Source organism: Anabrus simplex, chromosome 8 (genome assembly GCF_040414725.1).
Source record: "Anabrus simplex isolate iqAnaSimp1 chromosome 8, ASM4041472v1, whole genome shotgun sequence".
NCBI lineage: Eukaryota > Metazoa > Arthropoda > Insecta > Orthoptera > Tettigoniidae > Anabrus > Anabrus simplex.
Window position 1 is genome coordinate 76911549 of NC_090272.1, and position 18274 is coordinate 76929822.

The 18274-nt window shown below is 37.0% G+C and overlaps 1 protein-coding gene across 6 annotated transcripts in view; it reads right to left on the reverse strand.

Moving 5' to 3' along the window:
* The window catches only part of LOC136878800 (tudor domain-containing protein 7), a 299722-nt gene that overhangs the window by 89092 nt on the left and 192356 nt on the right, over window positions 1-18274 (reverse strand). For all 6 annotated transcript variants that reach the window (XM_067152283.2, XM_068229004.1, XM_067152285.2 and 3 more), the window contains one exon: window positions 6117-6353. In XM_067152283.2, coding sequence (XP_067008384.2) covers window positions 6117-6353 — 237 coding nt within the window. The remainder of the gene's footprint in view (window positions 1-6116; window positions 6354-18274) is intronic.

Sequence of the window (18274 nt, forward strand, 5' to 3'; positions counted from 1 at the left end):
TATTACTATCATTTAGACAGAAAGTTCGAATTAGTCCAATCATTTAGCATTATTAGCTTATTGAAGGAGCGAAAATCGAAGAACTGATTTTCACAATTGTCGGTCACAGGACTTCCCCATGCACTATGTTTAGCATTAATATCTTTTAACTGTGCACTAGAGTATGTTATGAGGGAATGGTACAAGAACAACTCGAAAAATATAAAAATTGGAACCCAGAAGGATAACATACATTTGAACTGTCTAGGATTTGCTGATGATATAGCCCTTCTTGCCGATGATATTCAGGAAATGAAACAACAAATAAAATCTGTACGTCATGAATACGAAGACAATCCCTAGCGAAAGGATGGAAGATGATCACAGATTGATTGTGGAATTAAAACAAGTAAAATTCCCTAAAATTGTATTGAAGAAGAAACCAAATATCAGGATTTGGGAATTGGAGGAGGAGGATAACAAAATAGCATTCCAAGATTGTATAAAGAGGAAGTTGCCTAACACAGAAATACGAAGTGGAGAAGAAGAGTGGGGCGATTTGAGACAGACATTTGTGGAAGCAGCAACTGAGGTATGCGGGGAAAACAAAAGCAAAGGTTAAGGGAAAGGAGACACGGTGGTGGACAGACAAAATAAAAACAGAAATAAAAGAATGGAACAAGGTGAAGAAAGAAATGGATAAGGAAAAGCAAAACATGTATCAGAGGGATGAGAATAAAATAGAAAGGTTACATGTGGAGTACAAAAGACTGAAATTACAAGAAGTATCAAGGAAGAAAAAGAGAATTATTGGGGAGAGTTTACCAACAAAATTGAGCAAGATAGTCGAGGAAATCAGAAACTATTATACAGAGTAATAAAATCGAAAAGAATAAATCAAGAAAAAATCAAGGCATTAGAGAGGGAAGATGGATCCATAGTACATGACAAAAAGGGTCTTCAGAAGGTGATAGCAAAGTATTTTGAAAGACTTTATAATGAGGATGACTGCTCGGAGGAAGAAGGAGATACGAATATGGAAATAATAGATGGAGAAAAAGAAGAGAACCCGATAACAGGGTTGGAACTTGAACGGGCAGTGAAAGCAATGACCAAAGGTAAAGCAAGGGCAAAAGACGAATTCAATGCTGATATGATTAAGGCAGCAGGAAGCATTGGACTACCATGGCTATACAGAGCCCTCAATGCCATATGGAAGGATGAAAGGATACCTGAAGATTGGCAACAAGGAAGCATTGTACCACTGTTCAAAAAAGGAAATAGGAAGAAATGTGAAAATTATAGAGGTATAACCCTATTATCACATGGGCTAAAAATAATGGAGAAAGTCATAGACAAAAGACTGAGGGATATAATAGAAACACAGAGGAAGAACAATATGGCTTTAGACCAAATAGATAAACAATAGACTTTATATTTACAGTGCGAACGATAATGGAAAAACAGCTGGAAAGGAACAAGGAAATCGTCTTCATATTTTTGGATTTGGAAAAAGCTTATGATACAGTTAAGAGAAAACATGTATGTGAATGCTTACTGAAAAGGAACGTACCAAAATTATTAATTAACAAGATTAAAATGTTGTATCATGAGAGTAAAAGCAGTGTACAAGTGGGGAGTGGTGACAAACATTTTATACAAAAAAAGGTCTTAAGCAAGGAATTGCACTGTCTCCATTATTGTTTATTATATTGATGGATAAAATCATAAAACGTGTAAAACAGAGTATCAGTAGTGATGAAGTGAAGGCTTTGGTATTTGCAGATGATATGGTGATTTGGGGAAAGGGAGAAAAGGAAGTATAAAGGAGACTGCACATTTGGAATGAAAATATGAAGGAGTTTGGAATGGTAATTAGTAAAAAGAAAACTGTAGTCATGCACTGTGGAAAAGAGGAAAAAGAGAAGCCAAGTGAACATAGGAAAAGAACGGTTAGAGAATGTAGAATAGTTTACATATCTGGGTAGCATTATTAATGGAAGTAATGAAATCAATCCTGAAATTAATAACAGACTAAGTAAAGGTACAACATTTTATCAAGTCAGAGAGCTTTTATGGGATGACAAAGTACCCAAGAGAATGAAATTAACATTATATAAACAGTATTTCATACCAGTTGTAACATACAGACTAGAAACGCTGGTAACAAATAAGAGACAAGATAATAAGATCCAAGCAGTAGAAATGAAATTTTTAAGAACATCGGTTAAAAAGAAAAGAAGAGATAGAAATCAAAATATTAAAATCAGAGAAGAGCTAAATATAGAACCGTTAGTACAGAATGTACAGAAAGCAAGACTGAGATGATTCGGACATGTAAAAAGAATGGGAAAGGAACGGGTAGCAAGAAGGGAATTGGAAAGACAAGATAAGGGAAGAGACCAGTTGGAAGACCGAGAAGAAGGTGGATGGATCAGATTTGGAAGGACATTAGAGAAGCTGCATTGGATGTGGCAGAAGTAATGGAACAGGAAAAGTGGAAGGACAGAAAGGAGTGGAGGAGTCTTGTTAACCACACCCGGGCAACTGGAGTGGGACATTGATGATGATGATCTCCAATTATTAAGAGGGGCTTGTCGTTCAAATAAACACAAAGTTTGTTGGGGTCATTTAAAACTTCACTTAAATCATCCTTAAATTCACAGTACATATATAGAAAGTCCTACCATTTAAGTCAACATCCACTACTAATCTGTCAGGAGAACGGTATTGTATCAACTGAAAAACGGGCATTGAAGTTATGATAGCGACACGCAGTCTATCGCTGTTTTGCACATTATTATTGGTAAGAACTGTACAGTTCAGACCAAATCCAACGACTCTATTCCCTCTGGTGTTCAGTTCTTGTACACAAAAAAGTTCTATAACCATGTTTCGATTTAAAATTATTAAAGTCTGTGTTTTGTATCAGTTCCTATGTTGGGACAACAGATTTATATAAGTTCTTCTGATATATATTAATTTACGTTTCTTTGATAAATCGAACAGTCAGTTGATGTAGCAGGATGATCAGTCTTCTAGAAGACATTTTCGATTTGTATTCTTGCAATTAATGCATTGTTTTTTTTTTTTGTTGTTGTTTTTTTTTTTGCTAGTTGTTTACGTCACACCGACACAGATAGGTCTTGTGGCGATGATGGGATAGGAAAGGCCTAGGAGTTGGAAAGAAGCGGCCATGGCCTTAACTAAGGTACAGCCCCAGCATTTGCCTGGTGTGAAAATGGGAAACCATGGAAAACCATCTTCAGGGATGCTGACAGTGGGATTCGAGCCCACTATCTCCCGGATGCAAGCTCACAGCCGCATGCCCCTGACCGATTACATAAAATCAGCTTCATGGTCCGTATCGCACTTCAATAGATTCACAATTAAGTATTTATTTATTTTCCACCTAGTCGATACAATGATTGCTTAAGGCAATTTTTAATGGTCAAAAGTGGTACATATTTCGTATATTATCAACATCTTCAGCCACATAACACTGTTTAGATGAAAAATATATAAAATTGACAAAGTAATGCTTTAGAGGAAGTGTCCTTAAAATTAACATAAGATTGACAAGACTAAAACAAACAAATAACTCAAGAGAAAATATATAAATTATTTCTACAATAGAAAGCAGTCGTCAAGGAAACACTTGTACAATATTCCATAGAGAAATTGTCCTAATAAATATTCTTTTCTTAATAATTAATGAAACAAGATCAATTTATAAATTAAAAATTATACAATTTATAAGTAATTATCGAAATGAAGAAATCCTGATATCACAGTGCGGCTCTTATTATTAATGTAGATGAAAATATAACTAAATTCCTATTTGTCAAATCTTATTAAGCCTGCTTTCCTTTGGAACAGTAACTCCTGTCATTCTTTCACAGTTTTGCGCCGGGTGTAATATTGGTGATGCGTTCTTCCTTGCTCTTGCACCTGAGGAGGTGGAGGAGCGGGGGATATAGGTGTGTCAAGAACTTCCTTGCTGTCACCTATAGCTTCAACTGAGGAGGAATAAGCTGTAGGGCTATCTGTAGGTGGAGAAATTCCAATTCTTTTTTCGTGATCCTTCTCAAGCATTTTCAAATATACTAGAATTTGATAATATAATGGATTCTTAAATTCTACAGCCTCATTAAGGTTATCATTTTTCTTTACAAGTTGGTCTAGATGAATGTACAGGTAGTTTTACTTTTAGGGCTGGCTTTTGTTTCATGTAAGTCAGAACACTGAGCACTGATAAAAGGGCTTTCACCCTCTTTCTCAAAATGATTGAAGCCGTGGCACTTGTAACACCGTACCATACATGTATACTCGTTGACTGGACAATTACAATAACCGATATATAACCTCTCTGATCACTTTATGACGTTACAAACACTCGGTGACACTTCAAACACAGAGCTCTACGATCTTCCATTCCTTATCTTCCTTACAAAGCATTTCTTCAGGAATGCACTCATATCTAGCAGGCTGAGCTTCACGAAAGGGTTTTGTTTTAAGATAGCTTCCGTCAGATCTTCCTCCGGGAAGTCCACCAAATAGAAAAGATGATCATTTTATCTATGCGAGGGTGAAAGAAAGGTTAATTCAAATGGAAAATGATGGTTATACATCTAAAGTGAAAGATTTCTTTTTTGCTAGTTGCTTTATGTTGCACGGACATAGATAGGTCTTATGGCGACGATGGGACAGGGAAGGGCTAGGAGTGAGAAGGAAGTGGCTGTGGCCTTAATTAAGGTACAGCCCCAGCATTTGCCTGGTGTGAAAATGGGAAACCACGGAAAACCATTTTCAGGGCTGCCGTTAGTGGGATTCGAACCTACTATCTCCCGGATGCAAGCTCAGAGCCACGCGCCTCTACGCGCACGGCCAACTCGCCCGGTGGTGATGTCTTTAATGAAGACTGGGAACAATTAAGGTGTGAAAGTGACTCATTCCTCATCGATTTTGGAGACTGTGCTGATCGATTCTCATGTAGCCACATATGGAGTGGAAACAATTTGAAAAGGCGCGGGGGAGAGGAGTGATGAAGGGGAAGAAGACGATCGTGAGCTCCAAGTCGTCCCAACTTTTGCCGAAGCGCATGCTGCCTTAGCAAAGGTGAAATCCTTCATGTACTCACACGATATCAGTGATCGTGAAGAACAGAACATTATGCAAGTAGAGAAGGCTTTGTTTCATCTGAAACGCAAAGCTTCGACGAAACAAAAAACAATCAATGACTTTTTTACTGAAAAGAGCAAGTAATAAAATGACAGATATGAAATTATATCAGTATTTTTCATGTTTATAACAATCTGATACACATTAAAATTAGCATCCTTTAGCATTAATTACTATAAGCAATGTCAGTTATTACCAGTCACCTGTTTTGATATTTGATTAGGCCTATTTGAGAGACGTGCATAGTGTTCCGACTTCCCCTAGAGTGCCTTCTTCGCCAGTCTCTCTTTAGGCTAGATAGCCTGCCCAATGAAGTCTCCAGGTCTCTTGCTCTTCTAGTTCCACAGGAATGGAGGTTGCTACATCACAAGATAGTTCTCCATTCTTCCTTCTCCATGTTTAGTTTTCCAGTAAAGGACCCTAAGTCTTCCACTTCCCTTCACCAAGTTAATAGAGATGAAAATCTACAAATTCAATTGCAAGCAAGACATATGGATGGGTTTTTTTTGCTTTACGTCGCACCGACACAGATATGTCTTACGGCGACGATGGGATAGGAAAAGCCTAGGAATTGGAAGGAAGCGGCCGTGGCCTTAATTAAGGCACAGCCCCGGCATTTGCCTGGTGTGAAAATGGGAAACCACGGAAAACCATCTTCAGGGCTGCCGACAGTGGGGCTCGAACCCACTATCTCCCGATTACTGGATACTGGCCGCACTTAAGCAACTGCAGGTATCGAGCTCGGTATGGACGGTATCAACAGACCCCTTCTCATTTCAATTCATATCAACTTCAAGATAGAAATACCTATGAATTATTCATCATTTTTGAGAGAACAAAACAAGCTTCAATACACAAGAAAAAAAAAAACATTTCCAACATTTCTGCCTTATGCAAGAGAGAGCAAGGAGATAAACTTGTAAATATTTGTAACAGAGCAAAATTACTTAACTAACCTGAGGGAGCTGAGGAGCATTCACTTCCCTACTAATTTCTTCCACCAACATTTGGTTTAAATTAATATCATCCTCCGAGCTAGTGTCGTACAATATTACTCGAATTACTGGATCCTCTTCAGTTCCACGAGATTTAACTTCAGCTATAAGTGTCTTCCCAACAATGTCTATTAAATGTTTGGAGGCATTTGGATCTTCAACAAAATCCTCTAAACCATGAAGCAAACACTGAACAGCCTACAAAAGAAAATAAGAACATGTTTACTGTTGGAATTAATATAGGACCTTAAGCAAACATACAAAATACATAAATACATAATTCAAGAGGAACAATCTGAACTATGTATAACTCAGAACCATTTATAATTAAAACTGTGGTTTTAAAAATATTAATCATTGGGAAAGATAATATCTTACATAAACTTCTGTTTAGTGAATATTTTAAATGTACATTCACAATTTTGACACTATAATGAACCTTTCTTTCTTCACTCCAATTCATTTTTTCAGAAAAAATCATTTTAACACTACTTAATTTGTATGAAAATACTACTTACTGTATATACAGTCACAAAGGTAAATGCACAACAATACACAAACTATCTCTCAGTCGAACCCTGCATACGTAAGTAAATACGGGTGTAGTGGAATTGTGCTGTAATCCTGTTGAGAGCCTGTTTCCAGGAGTTTCTGTTCTTGGCAAGGTGACTTGCTTGCTGTAGGCTCACCTCAGCCATCTTTCTTTATCTGGTCCATCCATCACGATGGTGCATGTTCTCCGAGTCATTTGGCCACCAACTTCACCCTCTATAATTAATCTTCCCAGTTTCCTGCCAACATGACCGAAGAACCCATACCCCAACATCATACTATGTTTGGCTGGTAGAGATCAAGTCTTTTTCTGAGCCTAGCTCTTTCAGGATCACTTCAATGGTTTGGTGTGTGAACCAGGTATTCAGGCGAGTTATCTCCTATAGCATCACAATTCTAGAGCATCAATTCTCAGCTGATCAGCAATTTTCAATGTCCCTACTTTCAGCTATATAGGTCACAATAGGGAAGAGAGTTCGAACGAGGATGAGATTTTTTTTTTTTACCAACACCGTCTTATGGCGACGATGGTATAGGAAAGGTCTAGGAGTGGGAAGGAAGCGGACGTTGCCTTAATTAAGGCACAAGCCCAGCATTTGCCTGATGTGAAAATAGGAAACCATGGAAAATCATATTCAGGGCTGCTGACTGTGGAATTCGACCCACTATCTCCCGAATGCAAGCTCACAGCTGCACACCCCTAACTGCATGGCCAACTCACTTGGTAGGATGAGATTCATCTTGGTTGTGATGAAAATGTTCTTCCAAATTCAAGTAAGTTTTGCTGTTGAATTAACGACTTTGTAGTTGGCAAACATTGTCGCATCAGCTCTGTTGTTACTGCAGAAGTGTACATCATTACTTTGGTCTAAGTGATGTTTATTTCAAGATTGTAGGCTCTGCTCTGTTCGTCTAGCCTCAGCTTAGTTCATGTTCACACGTAGCAATTCAAGTATCACCTGCGTATCTGAAATTGTCGATTTTTCCTTTTGTCAATTATGATGCTATCATTCCAGCTTTTAAGTACTGTTTTTACACAAGTATTAGATTCCCTCGCGTATTAGACCCCCTTTGGCTTTTCGAGATGAAGAAAATGAAAAAATAAATCTTGCATACAAGGCCCCCCCAATGTAATTTGTCAGAGAAGAACAAGGATTCTGCTTTGAAGTGGGTACAAGCCTTATGCAGCTCTGATGGCAAAACACCAATTTGTTAATAGCTTAATCTGTACAACCCACGCAATGAAAATATGCGTCGAAGTCATGCGGTACATCTGTGTTTCGTAGTTAAGAAATGCCCGCCTCCATAGCGTAGGCCTACTGCAGCTCTGATGATGTCGCACAAATAGGTGAATAGTTTCTTGTCCGACCCGTGCATTGTAAGCACACAAGTCATGTATATATGTCTGTGTTTTGTATTTAGGAATGTCCGCGAGTGTAATGGTTAGCACAATTAGCTGCCGTTTTCGGGAGCCTGAGTTCGATTCCTGGTACCGTATTGCCAGAGATTTACGAATAGCAGGAAAGTTCATTTGCAGTAAAAATGGTATACAACTCCCTTCAACTGGAGGCCTGTGTAAAAAAGAACTGCACTACCATGGGATGAGGAAACGAGTTTACTTTAGTTAAGAAATATTCACTGTTGTTGCTAGGCCTATTAATATAGGCAGGCGATTAACAAAGTGATGGTTTAATAGCTCATAACTCGGGCCAACATAGGGCTTTTTGGAAGAGAAGTAGGTTTAAAATGTAATAAAAACAATCCAATCACAATTGTTTTTCTCATCAATGTACCAACCAAATAATAACAATATTGATTTTTTTTATGTCCCTACTTAATTTCAACGTATTTTCGGAGATGCCAAACAAAACATACTAGGGTATGCGTTAAAAAATAGGAGACAACAAAAGTACGAAATTAAACCTCCGTCTTCATCCATTCCGTTTTCCAGATTCTCTCTGGGTAGGGTAGCGTAGTGTACCAATGCCCTCCACCTTACTTGATCTTTCCACCATTCCACTTCTAGTACTTTATTGCTATTGACTCCTCTATTTGCAATACAGTCCACAACAGAGCTCCTCCATCTCATTCTAAGCCATCCCCTAAGGCCTCTTTCCAGACTCTGTATCCATCATTCCACCAGGGCATTACTTGATCTTTTTCCTTCCTGATACTCTTCCACAGGTCTTTTCTTCAGACTCCACCATGACTGTTTTAAAGTATGCCCATTCATCTTCGATCCTTCTGATGTCTTCCTTAGATATACTTGTTTTAATGTGTGTCTGGAACTCTTCATTTATTTCCTTCTCCTGCAATTTCCACACCCTTAGCTTTCTTTGCCTCATCTCAGTCATCTTTTGAATCTTTCCCATCTTTAACTTCGCTATCACAACTCTCTGATCGTATTCAAAAGATTCACTTGGAAGGGCTGTTACATCTACCAACATTTTCCTGTTACCTTTCTTGACCAAAATATAATCTATCAGAGTTTTGATTTTGTCATCCCAACTATATCTTGTCATCTTCTGACGGTTTTTCTTTCGAAACCATGTGTTACCAATGATCAGCTCATTTCTTCTACAAAAGTCTACCAAAATATCTCCAGCCTTGTTTCTCTTTCCATATCCAAATGGATCTATAATCCCTTCATCTCCTTTTCTTTCCTGACCTACTTGGGCATTCATGTCTCCTATGATCACAACTCGTTTGTCCTGTATATAGCCTTCCAGACATTCAAGGTATTCCTCTAGATCCGTACCTGTATTTCCTGTTTGTGGAGCATACCCTTGAATTATATCTGTGACACCAGTTTCAAGTCTCAATCTGACCTTAATCAACCTGTCATTTATGTTTTCCACCAATTCTAGGTATTCCTTTAGGTCTTTTCTAATTATGAGACCTACACCATTTTTGGCTTCTCTTTCCCCACTGTAGTATAAGGTATATCCTTTCTTTAGTCCCCTCTCACCTTTTCCTTTCCATTTGCTCTCACTGATTCCCAGCAATGCTATATCTTTGTCAACCATAAAATCTAAAATTTCTTCCACTTTCCCTGTTAGTGTCACTACAATGATGGTCGCTATCTTGATGTATTTGGTTGCTGGTCGCACATTCCTCCCAGCATCACAAGAATTGCACGTCGCTTGTGGGAAACGCCCTAGCATTTTCCGAGGCTTCAGTACACTTGTCATCATATAGGCTTTTATTACGATCGGTTCGCCACTCCCAAAGGCATTTTAGAGCTACTGCCAGCCGAAACTTGTAGGCCGCTCCTAACATGGAGAACAGACACCTTTTGTAGCTGCTCATCTGGAGTACAAACTCTACAGTTGATACGGGATTTCAGTGGTATTTCCTTCGCTGAGGGCCCATTTCTCTTCTATAAGCACACCTCCGCCCTTAACCGTTGGTCCTTATAGTGGGTCAGGCTATTTAACGCCGCCCAGCACTCGGCGTGGAGACACCGACTGTATGGTTTACTCCATTACCATAGCAGATTAACTGGCCAGACACCACAAAATTAAACATTATGATAATAAAACGCATTACCGCCACACCTGTAGATATCCATAAATGCGGCAAACTACTACTTATTTTTTTTATTCTTTCTGTCATGGAACTTTTGGCACTATCCTGGCAATAGCCTACCAAACCTAAACAATGCGGTCTCTCTTATCTCATTTACAGCTGTTTAGGTAAATCCTGATGTGATTTAGAGAACAGGCATGAAATATACCTAAAAATAAGGGCCTGGCTTTCAACAGCCACAGTTATCAAAAGAATGCTTCCAGTAACTATGTATTACTTTCGGAAATACAACTCGTAACATTCGCTAGTTATCAGCTGGTGGTTTGGCATGCTTTCAACAACACTGCTTTATTCAGAAGGAGTGGCTTCTGCTACACATACACCAACTGGGAATACCAGAGACCATCTCCAAAAACCATTTGGGAATAGCTTCACACAGTTTGGACTCTATATAGTCAGGAATGAATCTATTTTTAAAAGGTTAAAAAAAAAACAGGACCTCAAATGCTTTCGGTCTGGATTGCAGTGTCTGGCTGACGAGATTGCAGTGAAGAATGACGACACGCCGGTAGCAGGGAAGTTAGCGGTGCAAGACAATTAAAATGAAAGCAGTGATCAGGTTTACTGTGTGGTAGGCCTACTGCTCAACTGACAGAGACAAATGACTGGCCATTGAGTTATTTTGTATCAATATTGCATAATATGATAATATGATACCCTTATCCCTTTCCTCTACGGGCGCAAGTATGAAGTGAGGCGAATCTTCGTAGCGAGTTTTTACGACGGCCAAATTCATACAAATATTTTTAAAAGAACACTATAAGTTTTATAGCCAGACACACCTAATTAATACTATTGACTTTTGTAACAGAATTAAAAACATTGAGCTAACAGACTACTACACGATACATAGTTTGGATATCAAAGATATGTACTCCAACATTCCTATTGTAGATACTATACAAATAGTAAGAAAGAATTTAATGCAACACAGCAAATTAAGCAAGGTGGAAATTGAAGAATTTTTAACATTACTAGAATTTACTTTGGAAAATAACTATTTTGTTTTTGACAACAAAATTTACAAACAGTCTAAAGGCCTAGCAATGGGTTCGCCAGCTTCAGGTATTTTAGCTAACATATTCATGGATTACATGGAATATAATAAAATAGTGGATAAAATAGATGGATTGATTACATGGTTGAGATACGTCGATGATATATTTGTTATTATCGATGAACGAAAGGTTAAACCTGATGGTATATTACAGTATTTAAATACTTTGAATAGACAAGTGCATTTTACGATGGAATCTGAAAATGATAGGACTTTAAATTTTTTAGATTTGACAGTTACTAGAAATTCTGGTCATTTTGATTTCCAAATTTTCAGAAAAGCTACTCAAACAGATACTATTATCAGAAATGACTCCAATCATCCAGGTCAACATAAAAAGGCAACATTTTACAGTTTAATTAATAGAGCTATGAACATACCTATGTCTAAGAAGAATTATAATAGAGAGATAAATATAATCCATCAAATCGCTCGTAGCAACGGATATTCCAACAGATTTATTAATAGAATGATAAATAAAGTGAAAAATGAACCTAAAACAACTTTAATTAAAGAGAGAAAAGAGAAAAAGAAATTCATAGTTCTAACTTTTCAAAATAAGCACTCTTATCAACTGGCTAAAATTTTCAGAAAAAAGAACATCAATGTCACATACAAAATGGATAATAATACTAATAAGATAATTTTCAATTCAGATAAAATAGAGAATAAATGTATATTTAATAAATCAGGAATTTACAAATTAACATGCCAAACATGTAAACAACGATACATAGGACAGTCCGGAAGAAGTTTGGCTATAAGGTACAAAGAACACGTTAATGCGGTCAAACATAAAAGATATTCGGCAATGGGAGAACATATGGTTGAAATGAATCATAAATTTACAGACATTTCCAATGACACGAAATTATTACATTCGACCAAAAAGGGAAAACTAATGAATGTTTTGGAAAATTTAGAAATTTACCTTACACAAAAATGTAATTCTGAATCAAGTTTAAATGAGAAAAGTACAGAAGATAACCCACTGTTTAGGCTAGCATATAATCAATTAAGGAACAAAAAGAAGAAGAAAAGAAGAAAAACTTGAAGATCATAAATTTGTATAGTGTTTCTCATTCAGTTCAACCAAAATTGTATGTATTGATCATTTTTATAATATTTCGTAAGTTCTCTTTACTCTTTGACATGATGTATTGGGACACAATACTCCTTCAAATTGTAAAACAAAAGATTGTGTCATTATGTTATTCTTTGATCTAACCACTGATGAAGGGAATGGTTGAGATTTCCCGAAACATGTATGGTTTAATAAATAATGTTTCTTTCATTTAATGAGTGTATTGATCAAGGCGGATTTAAATAAACTATTATAAATAGTTATATTGTACATTTAGACCAGTCAATACGGACCAAACACAATATTAACCTATCATGGTTAAGTTTATTAACAGCCTTTCCTGACATCGACCTCATCAGAAGAATTAATGAAATGAAACGAATGACGAGATATGAGTAACTAAAATGGATTATATTTACTTTATATGTAGGCCTAAAAGTCGTGTTCACGAATCATTGACTTTTTACATTTAGAAATACTGCCTTCCAACAAAAATAGCCAGTATAACTCAAAAAACATTCATAAGTTTGTTAAATAACAGTGTATGTTTACATGTACAATTTATAGCTTTTTGTAGCCTAGAAGTAGCGTCTTCACTACAAAAAATTTGAGGTTATCGCATATTGGACCACCCTTTACACATTTTTGGCAGTAAAAGTGGGGGGAAAAGGGATCTAATACAGGAGTAAATACAGTAATTCCCTCATGATATATTCACAGTAAATATTAAACAGGAGAAAGAAAAAATACAACCTTGTGTCACTCAGTAACTAATATAACTTAAAAGCGCAGGGGTGGTGGTTTTTTTTTTTTTACTGGACAACTTTAGTCAATTTTATAAAATGGGTCTTTCAGTTTCCTCTCAGCCCAGTACTTCTTCCCTCTCTCTGATCTTAAATTTCTTTCTTAATCTGAAATTACTCATCCTAGTGTCCATATGCTGTACTTGGTCTGCAGTCTGGTTTGTTTGTGAGTTTCTTGATTTTGTCTATTTTGTTTGTTAAATCTTCTATTGTAATTTGTAGTTCCCTCATACCTTCCTTGATTTCTGTAATACATCTAATGTTGCTCTTATTGTTCCGTTATTTCTGTATAATTCTCCTGATGATCTTGTTTTCTGGTGTCCTGGATAGATGTCCAAAGAATGAGATTCATTTCTTCCTGATCGTGCTCATTACTGGTTCCATTTCCTTGTAGACTGTAGTGTCCATTTTCTTGGTAATGTTTCTTTATGCACGTGATGATTCTTATTATTTCAATATTTGAGTATTCTGCCTATTTCTGCAATGTTGGTTGTTTTGAAAATGGTTTCACTTAAATATGTTATTTCTGGTTGTAAAACTGTTGTATAGTTTTTTAATTTTGTGGCCATTGAAAGGCCATTTTTACTGTGTGTGTGTTCTTGGTGATAGATTCTATAATGCCATGTCAGCATTTTGTTGAGGATATGCCATTATTTCTCCAAAATATTTACTGTATTTCTTCATGTTTTAGGCCCACATTTTTCCGCTTTTATAGCCGCAAAAGATAACGGGGGTCCAACATGTAACAGTTTCCCATTTCGTGCAGGGACTTCTGGGTGTAAAGAACTATGAATTGCATATGTATGTATTCTACAATATTATTTAACAAATTTATGATGTATTCTAAGGTTTACTGGCTACCTTCGTTGGAAGGCAGGAAGGCAGTATTTCTAAATTTTTTAAAATGAAGAAAACAATAAATGGTGAACACATGACTTTTAGGCCTACTTATACTTATAATCCGTTTTATTTAGTCTTATATCACATCATTCGTTTCATCTCATTTAACTCCTCTGGAAAGGCCGACATCAGGAAGGGCATCCAGGTTTAAAACCTGCTATGAAGATTCATCTTACTTCATGCTCGACCCCTCAGGAAAAAGAGATAAGGTTTGGAGATACAGTTTTATTTGTCGTATCATGCAATATTATTACAAAAGAAATTAATGGCCAGTCATCTGTCTATGTCAGTCGAGCAGTAGGCCTACCACACAGTAAACCTAAGACAGTACAACCTCAATAATTCAAAGTGATCGGGACCATAAAAATCAGATCTCGAATTACATAACTTCGAATTAAACGAATTTCTGCGTAACAAAAAATACTGAAAATATGTAAGTTAGTGTTGTAATCGCGACTCGAACCCCGATACCTCCGATCTTCAAGACGAATAGAGCAGAAATTGTAAGAAAAATAATAAAATTCCTATTTTTTCAGTCTAGAATAAAACAAGAATAAAAGGAAGCTGAAAAAATTGGGTATATGGTACTGAGACTAATGTAATAATAAAGAAGTCCAGGGTTCATCGGTCTTAAAATAGACTGGCTGCTCTTCCTAAATGTTTGGAACACACCTATCCATTATTTTGATTACTTTTCCATAAATACAAAACGACAAACTGAAGCAACAAAACTGCTGTCGGCAGAAAGAATGTGCGACTGTAGCAAATTCCATACAGTTGAAAATAATTCACAGGCAGTGTCTGGTTTAAGCGCCCATGAACGTGCAATTTGTTGGTATTTTCACTATTTATGGTACCTCTCCTACTTGTTTGAATTTATGTTAGATATTTATCTTACCTTGATTGTTTACGGTTGCTTACTTTTTGTTGATTTATTACAAGTTCCATTCGACAAGCAATGATGTCACAGGTTAGATGATTACTGCTTGCCTATTTTCTTTCTCTTGCTCCACTGTTTTAAGTCATTTTTTTCTTGCTTGTTGATTGGTTACATCACTTGACATGACTGTTTGCGTCACCGGCAACTTCATTTCTAATTGGTACCAAGAATGTATTCTTCCATGCCTTTCTACTTTTTCATTGGTCATTTCTGTTATTTGCCTTTGTTATATTATTAATTAATTGGATATTATTAATATTCTTTCTAGACTTCCTTTTTCCCATTATTTTGTATTTTTTTGATAAGGATTTTATGTACTTTTGAGTAATTACTACCATTACTCTTACAGCACTATATGTCGGATCTGGAACCTTCTGCAGTGCTTCTTAAGGACTGCCCCCCATCAAGTTCTCCAGGATTTGGCTCCTCGCTCTCAATGAGGATCTCACCATAATTGCCGCTCCGCGGCAGCTTAATACTGCCTTATCGTCCAGGCCGAAATTTCGCCGCACGCACTGAGAAGGCGGCATTTTGACGACATGCATTTCACTTCGCCTTGCTTGAGGCCGTTGACTGAGCGTTGCTTGCCTGTTTGAACGAAAGCATGTCAAGTCGAGCGCTTTAGACACTCCCGCAGCTAGCTTGGCCGGCACTTCTATTTTCTTACTGAATTCTACTAATGGCAGGCTGGACTTTGTATTCTGCACAAACTTGTGCATCAAACTTATGAATATTTTAATCTACATTTTTGTCAGCATGTCTGTTTCTGGAAGACGACATTTTCATTCAACTGGTTTGCCTTCTAAGATTTCTCTATAGCACTGCAGTGTTGGACTATTTATTTGCTGGTTTAATGTTTGGCAACAATTTCTTTCAATTATTATCTCCCTGGTGGAGAATTTGGTGCTGTAAATTCTTGTTTCAAGTTTTGTCATCAAATTTTTTGTTAATCTATTGGGCATGGAGACCACTTTTATATCTACGTCATTTTTTGACATCTTTAATATCTAGTCACGCTATTCTATTTCAATATTGGTCTGGCTTGGACCAGCTTTCAATTAATATAATTTTTTCAGATATTCTGAATTTTTGTCAGCTTTAATAAGACATCAGTAGAGTTTGTGATTTTTAGCATTTGCGATAAATGCGAAATATGTTGAAACTTTGTCAGTGTATGTGCCTTCATCTTATATGACCCGTACGAGTGGTTTTTAGCGATTTCGAATTAGCGATAAAATGCAAAATTGATTCAAAATGCGAAATTATACGATTTATGCGAAATAGATGCGAAACTCGCAGTTTTATACGAAATAAAAATATATCTTTTTAAAAACGATACATTTTTCCTAAAAATAAGATATATGTCGCTATTTATTTCAGGAGAAATAATTATTACGGCGCCCATTGCGATCGTAAAGCGGTAACATGCTTTCACGGACACTTCCGTCCTGCTGCACGGAATATTTATAAGTTCATTATCGCAATTAGCTGGTTGGAGAGATTTATTCTCTTTGTTTTGAAGCCTACCCGATTGATGTCAGATGATACCTGAAGCTATTTTCTCTGTGTAAATAGTAACTCTGAGCTGAAATACGGAAAATAAAAAGCACCTCATTTTGCCGCTCGTTGTAAACAATCATGGCGGCATCCAAGCGCGGCATGGATGAGTTTATTGCCGTAACTGGTTTGAAAATAGTGATGTTGAAAGTGAAAATGATTCTCTGGAGAGTAAAAATACTTCTTCTTCTTCTTCTTCTTCTTCAACTGACAGTGAAGAAAGTGATTCCAATTTCAGTTCTGAGATGATAGTGCCAATTGAAACTAAGTGACAAAACCAGAATGCAACAAGAACGAGTGAGAAGTCTAGTTTTTTTTTGCTTTACGTCGCACCGACACAGATAGGTCTTACGACGACGATGGGACAGGAAAGGCCTAGGAATAGGAAGGAAGTGGCCGTGGACTTAATTAAGGTACAGTCCCAGCACTTGCCTATTGTGAAAATGGGAAACCGCGGAAAACCATCTTCAGGGCTATCGACAGTGGGGTTCGAACCCACTATCTCCCGGATGCGAGCTCACAGCTGCGCGCACCTAACCGCACGGCCAACTCGCCCGGTGAGAAGTATAGTAAAATGGTACTTGGAATTATGATCTTGTTAAGCCTCTTTCTGTAACATGTAAACCAGTTTTTGAAATTCACTCTATAGTGGGGAGGGGGTTGGGTAATAATCCGAAAAAATGGACGTAGGGAATGAATTTCTAACCCCACAGTTCTGGGATCACGTTACTAAGGAAACCAATGCCTATGCCTCTACATTTCTTGCTAATTTATCTGCTTCCCTTGAAACCAGTAATACTTACGAACAAAAACATTGGTTTCCTGTTACTATAGACAAGCTAAAAGCTCACTTTGCTTTGTGTATTCTTATGTGATTAATCAAATTTATGTTAAAGTGACGAAAAAATAAATTGTATGTAAGGGAATATTTCCTTTCACAAGTAATGGTAGGCCAAAGGGTTAAATAATTCAATGTGTGGAATTTCTTTCACTGGGTAAAGAGCACTGCAAGGAACAATCAATCAAACCGCAAATACACTTTCAAGCACCACGTTCATTCTCTTTGTGTGTTGACCCTTGATCATAGTCGGTTATTCTTGACATTGGTGTTGAGTAGTAGTTCTGTTTAAAAGTACGGCAGCGTTTTATTTTGTTGTCTGGTAGCCATGGGTGGAAGTGAAGTGACGATCAAACAGCATGCCGAAAGTCGCAAATCGGGACATTTTTATGTAAGCGATACAGATGGCTTATATTGATGTGCCGACTCTGCAATCAAAGACTTGAAGGGAAAAAAAATGTTTTGCAGTCCTTCCTTTGCCTTGGCAGCACTTCTGTCCATTTGGGCCTATGAGAACAGTGTCGATGTAGAGTTGTTTTTAGCAACTACAACATAATTGTAACTGATAAGTGGTCTCAAATGAAGGAGGACACCTTGTAAGCAATTGGCATGTTGTACTTTAATCATCATTGGAATTCCTCTTCCTTGTAGGTGTGTTGTACTGTGATAAATAAATATGTTCAGAATAGTATTTTTCACTTTGAAATTGTGTTTGTAAATTTGAAAATAAACATATTCCTGTGTGTGCGTTAATACTTCTTGCAGTCTTATGTTGATGTTTGTCTTATTTTCCATAGTGA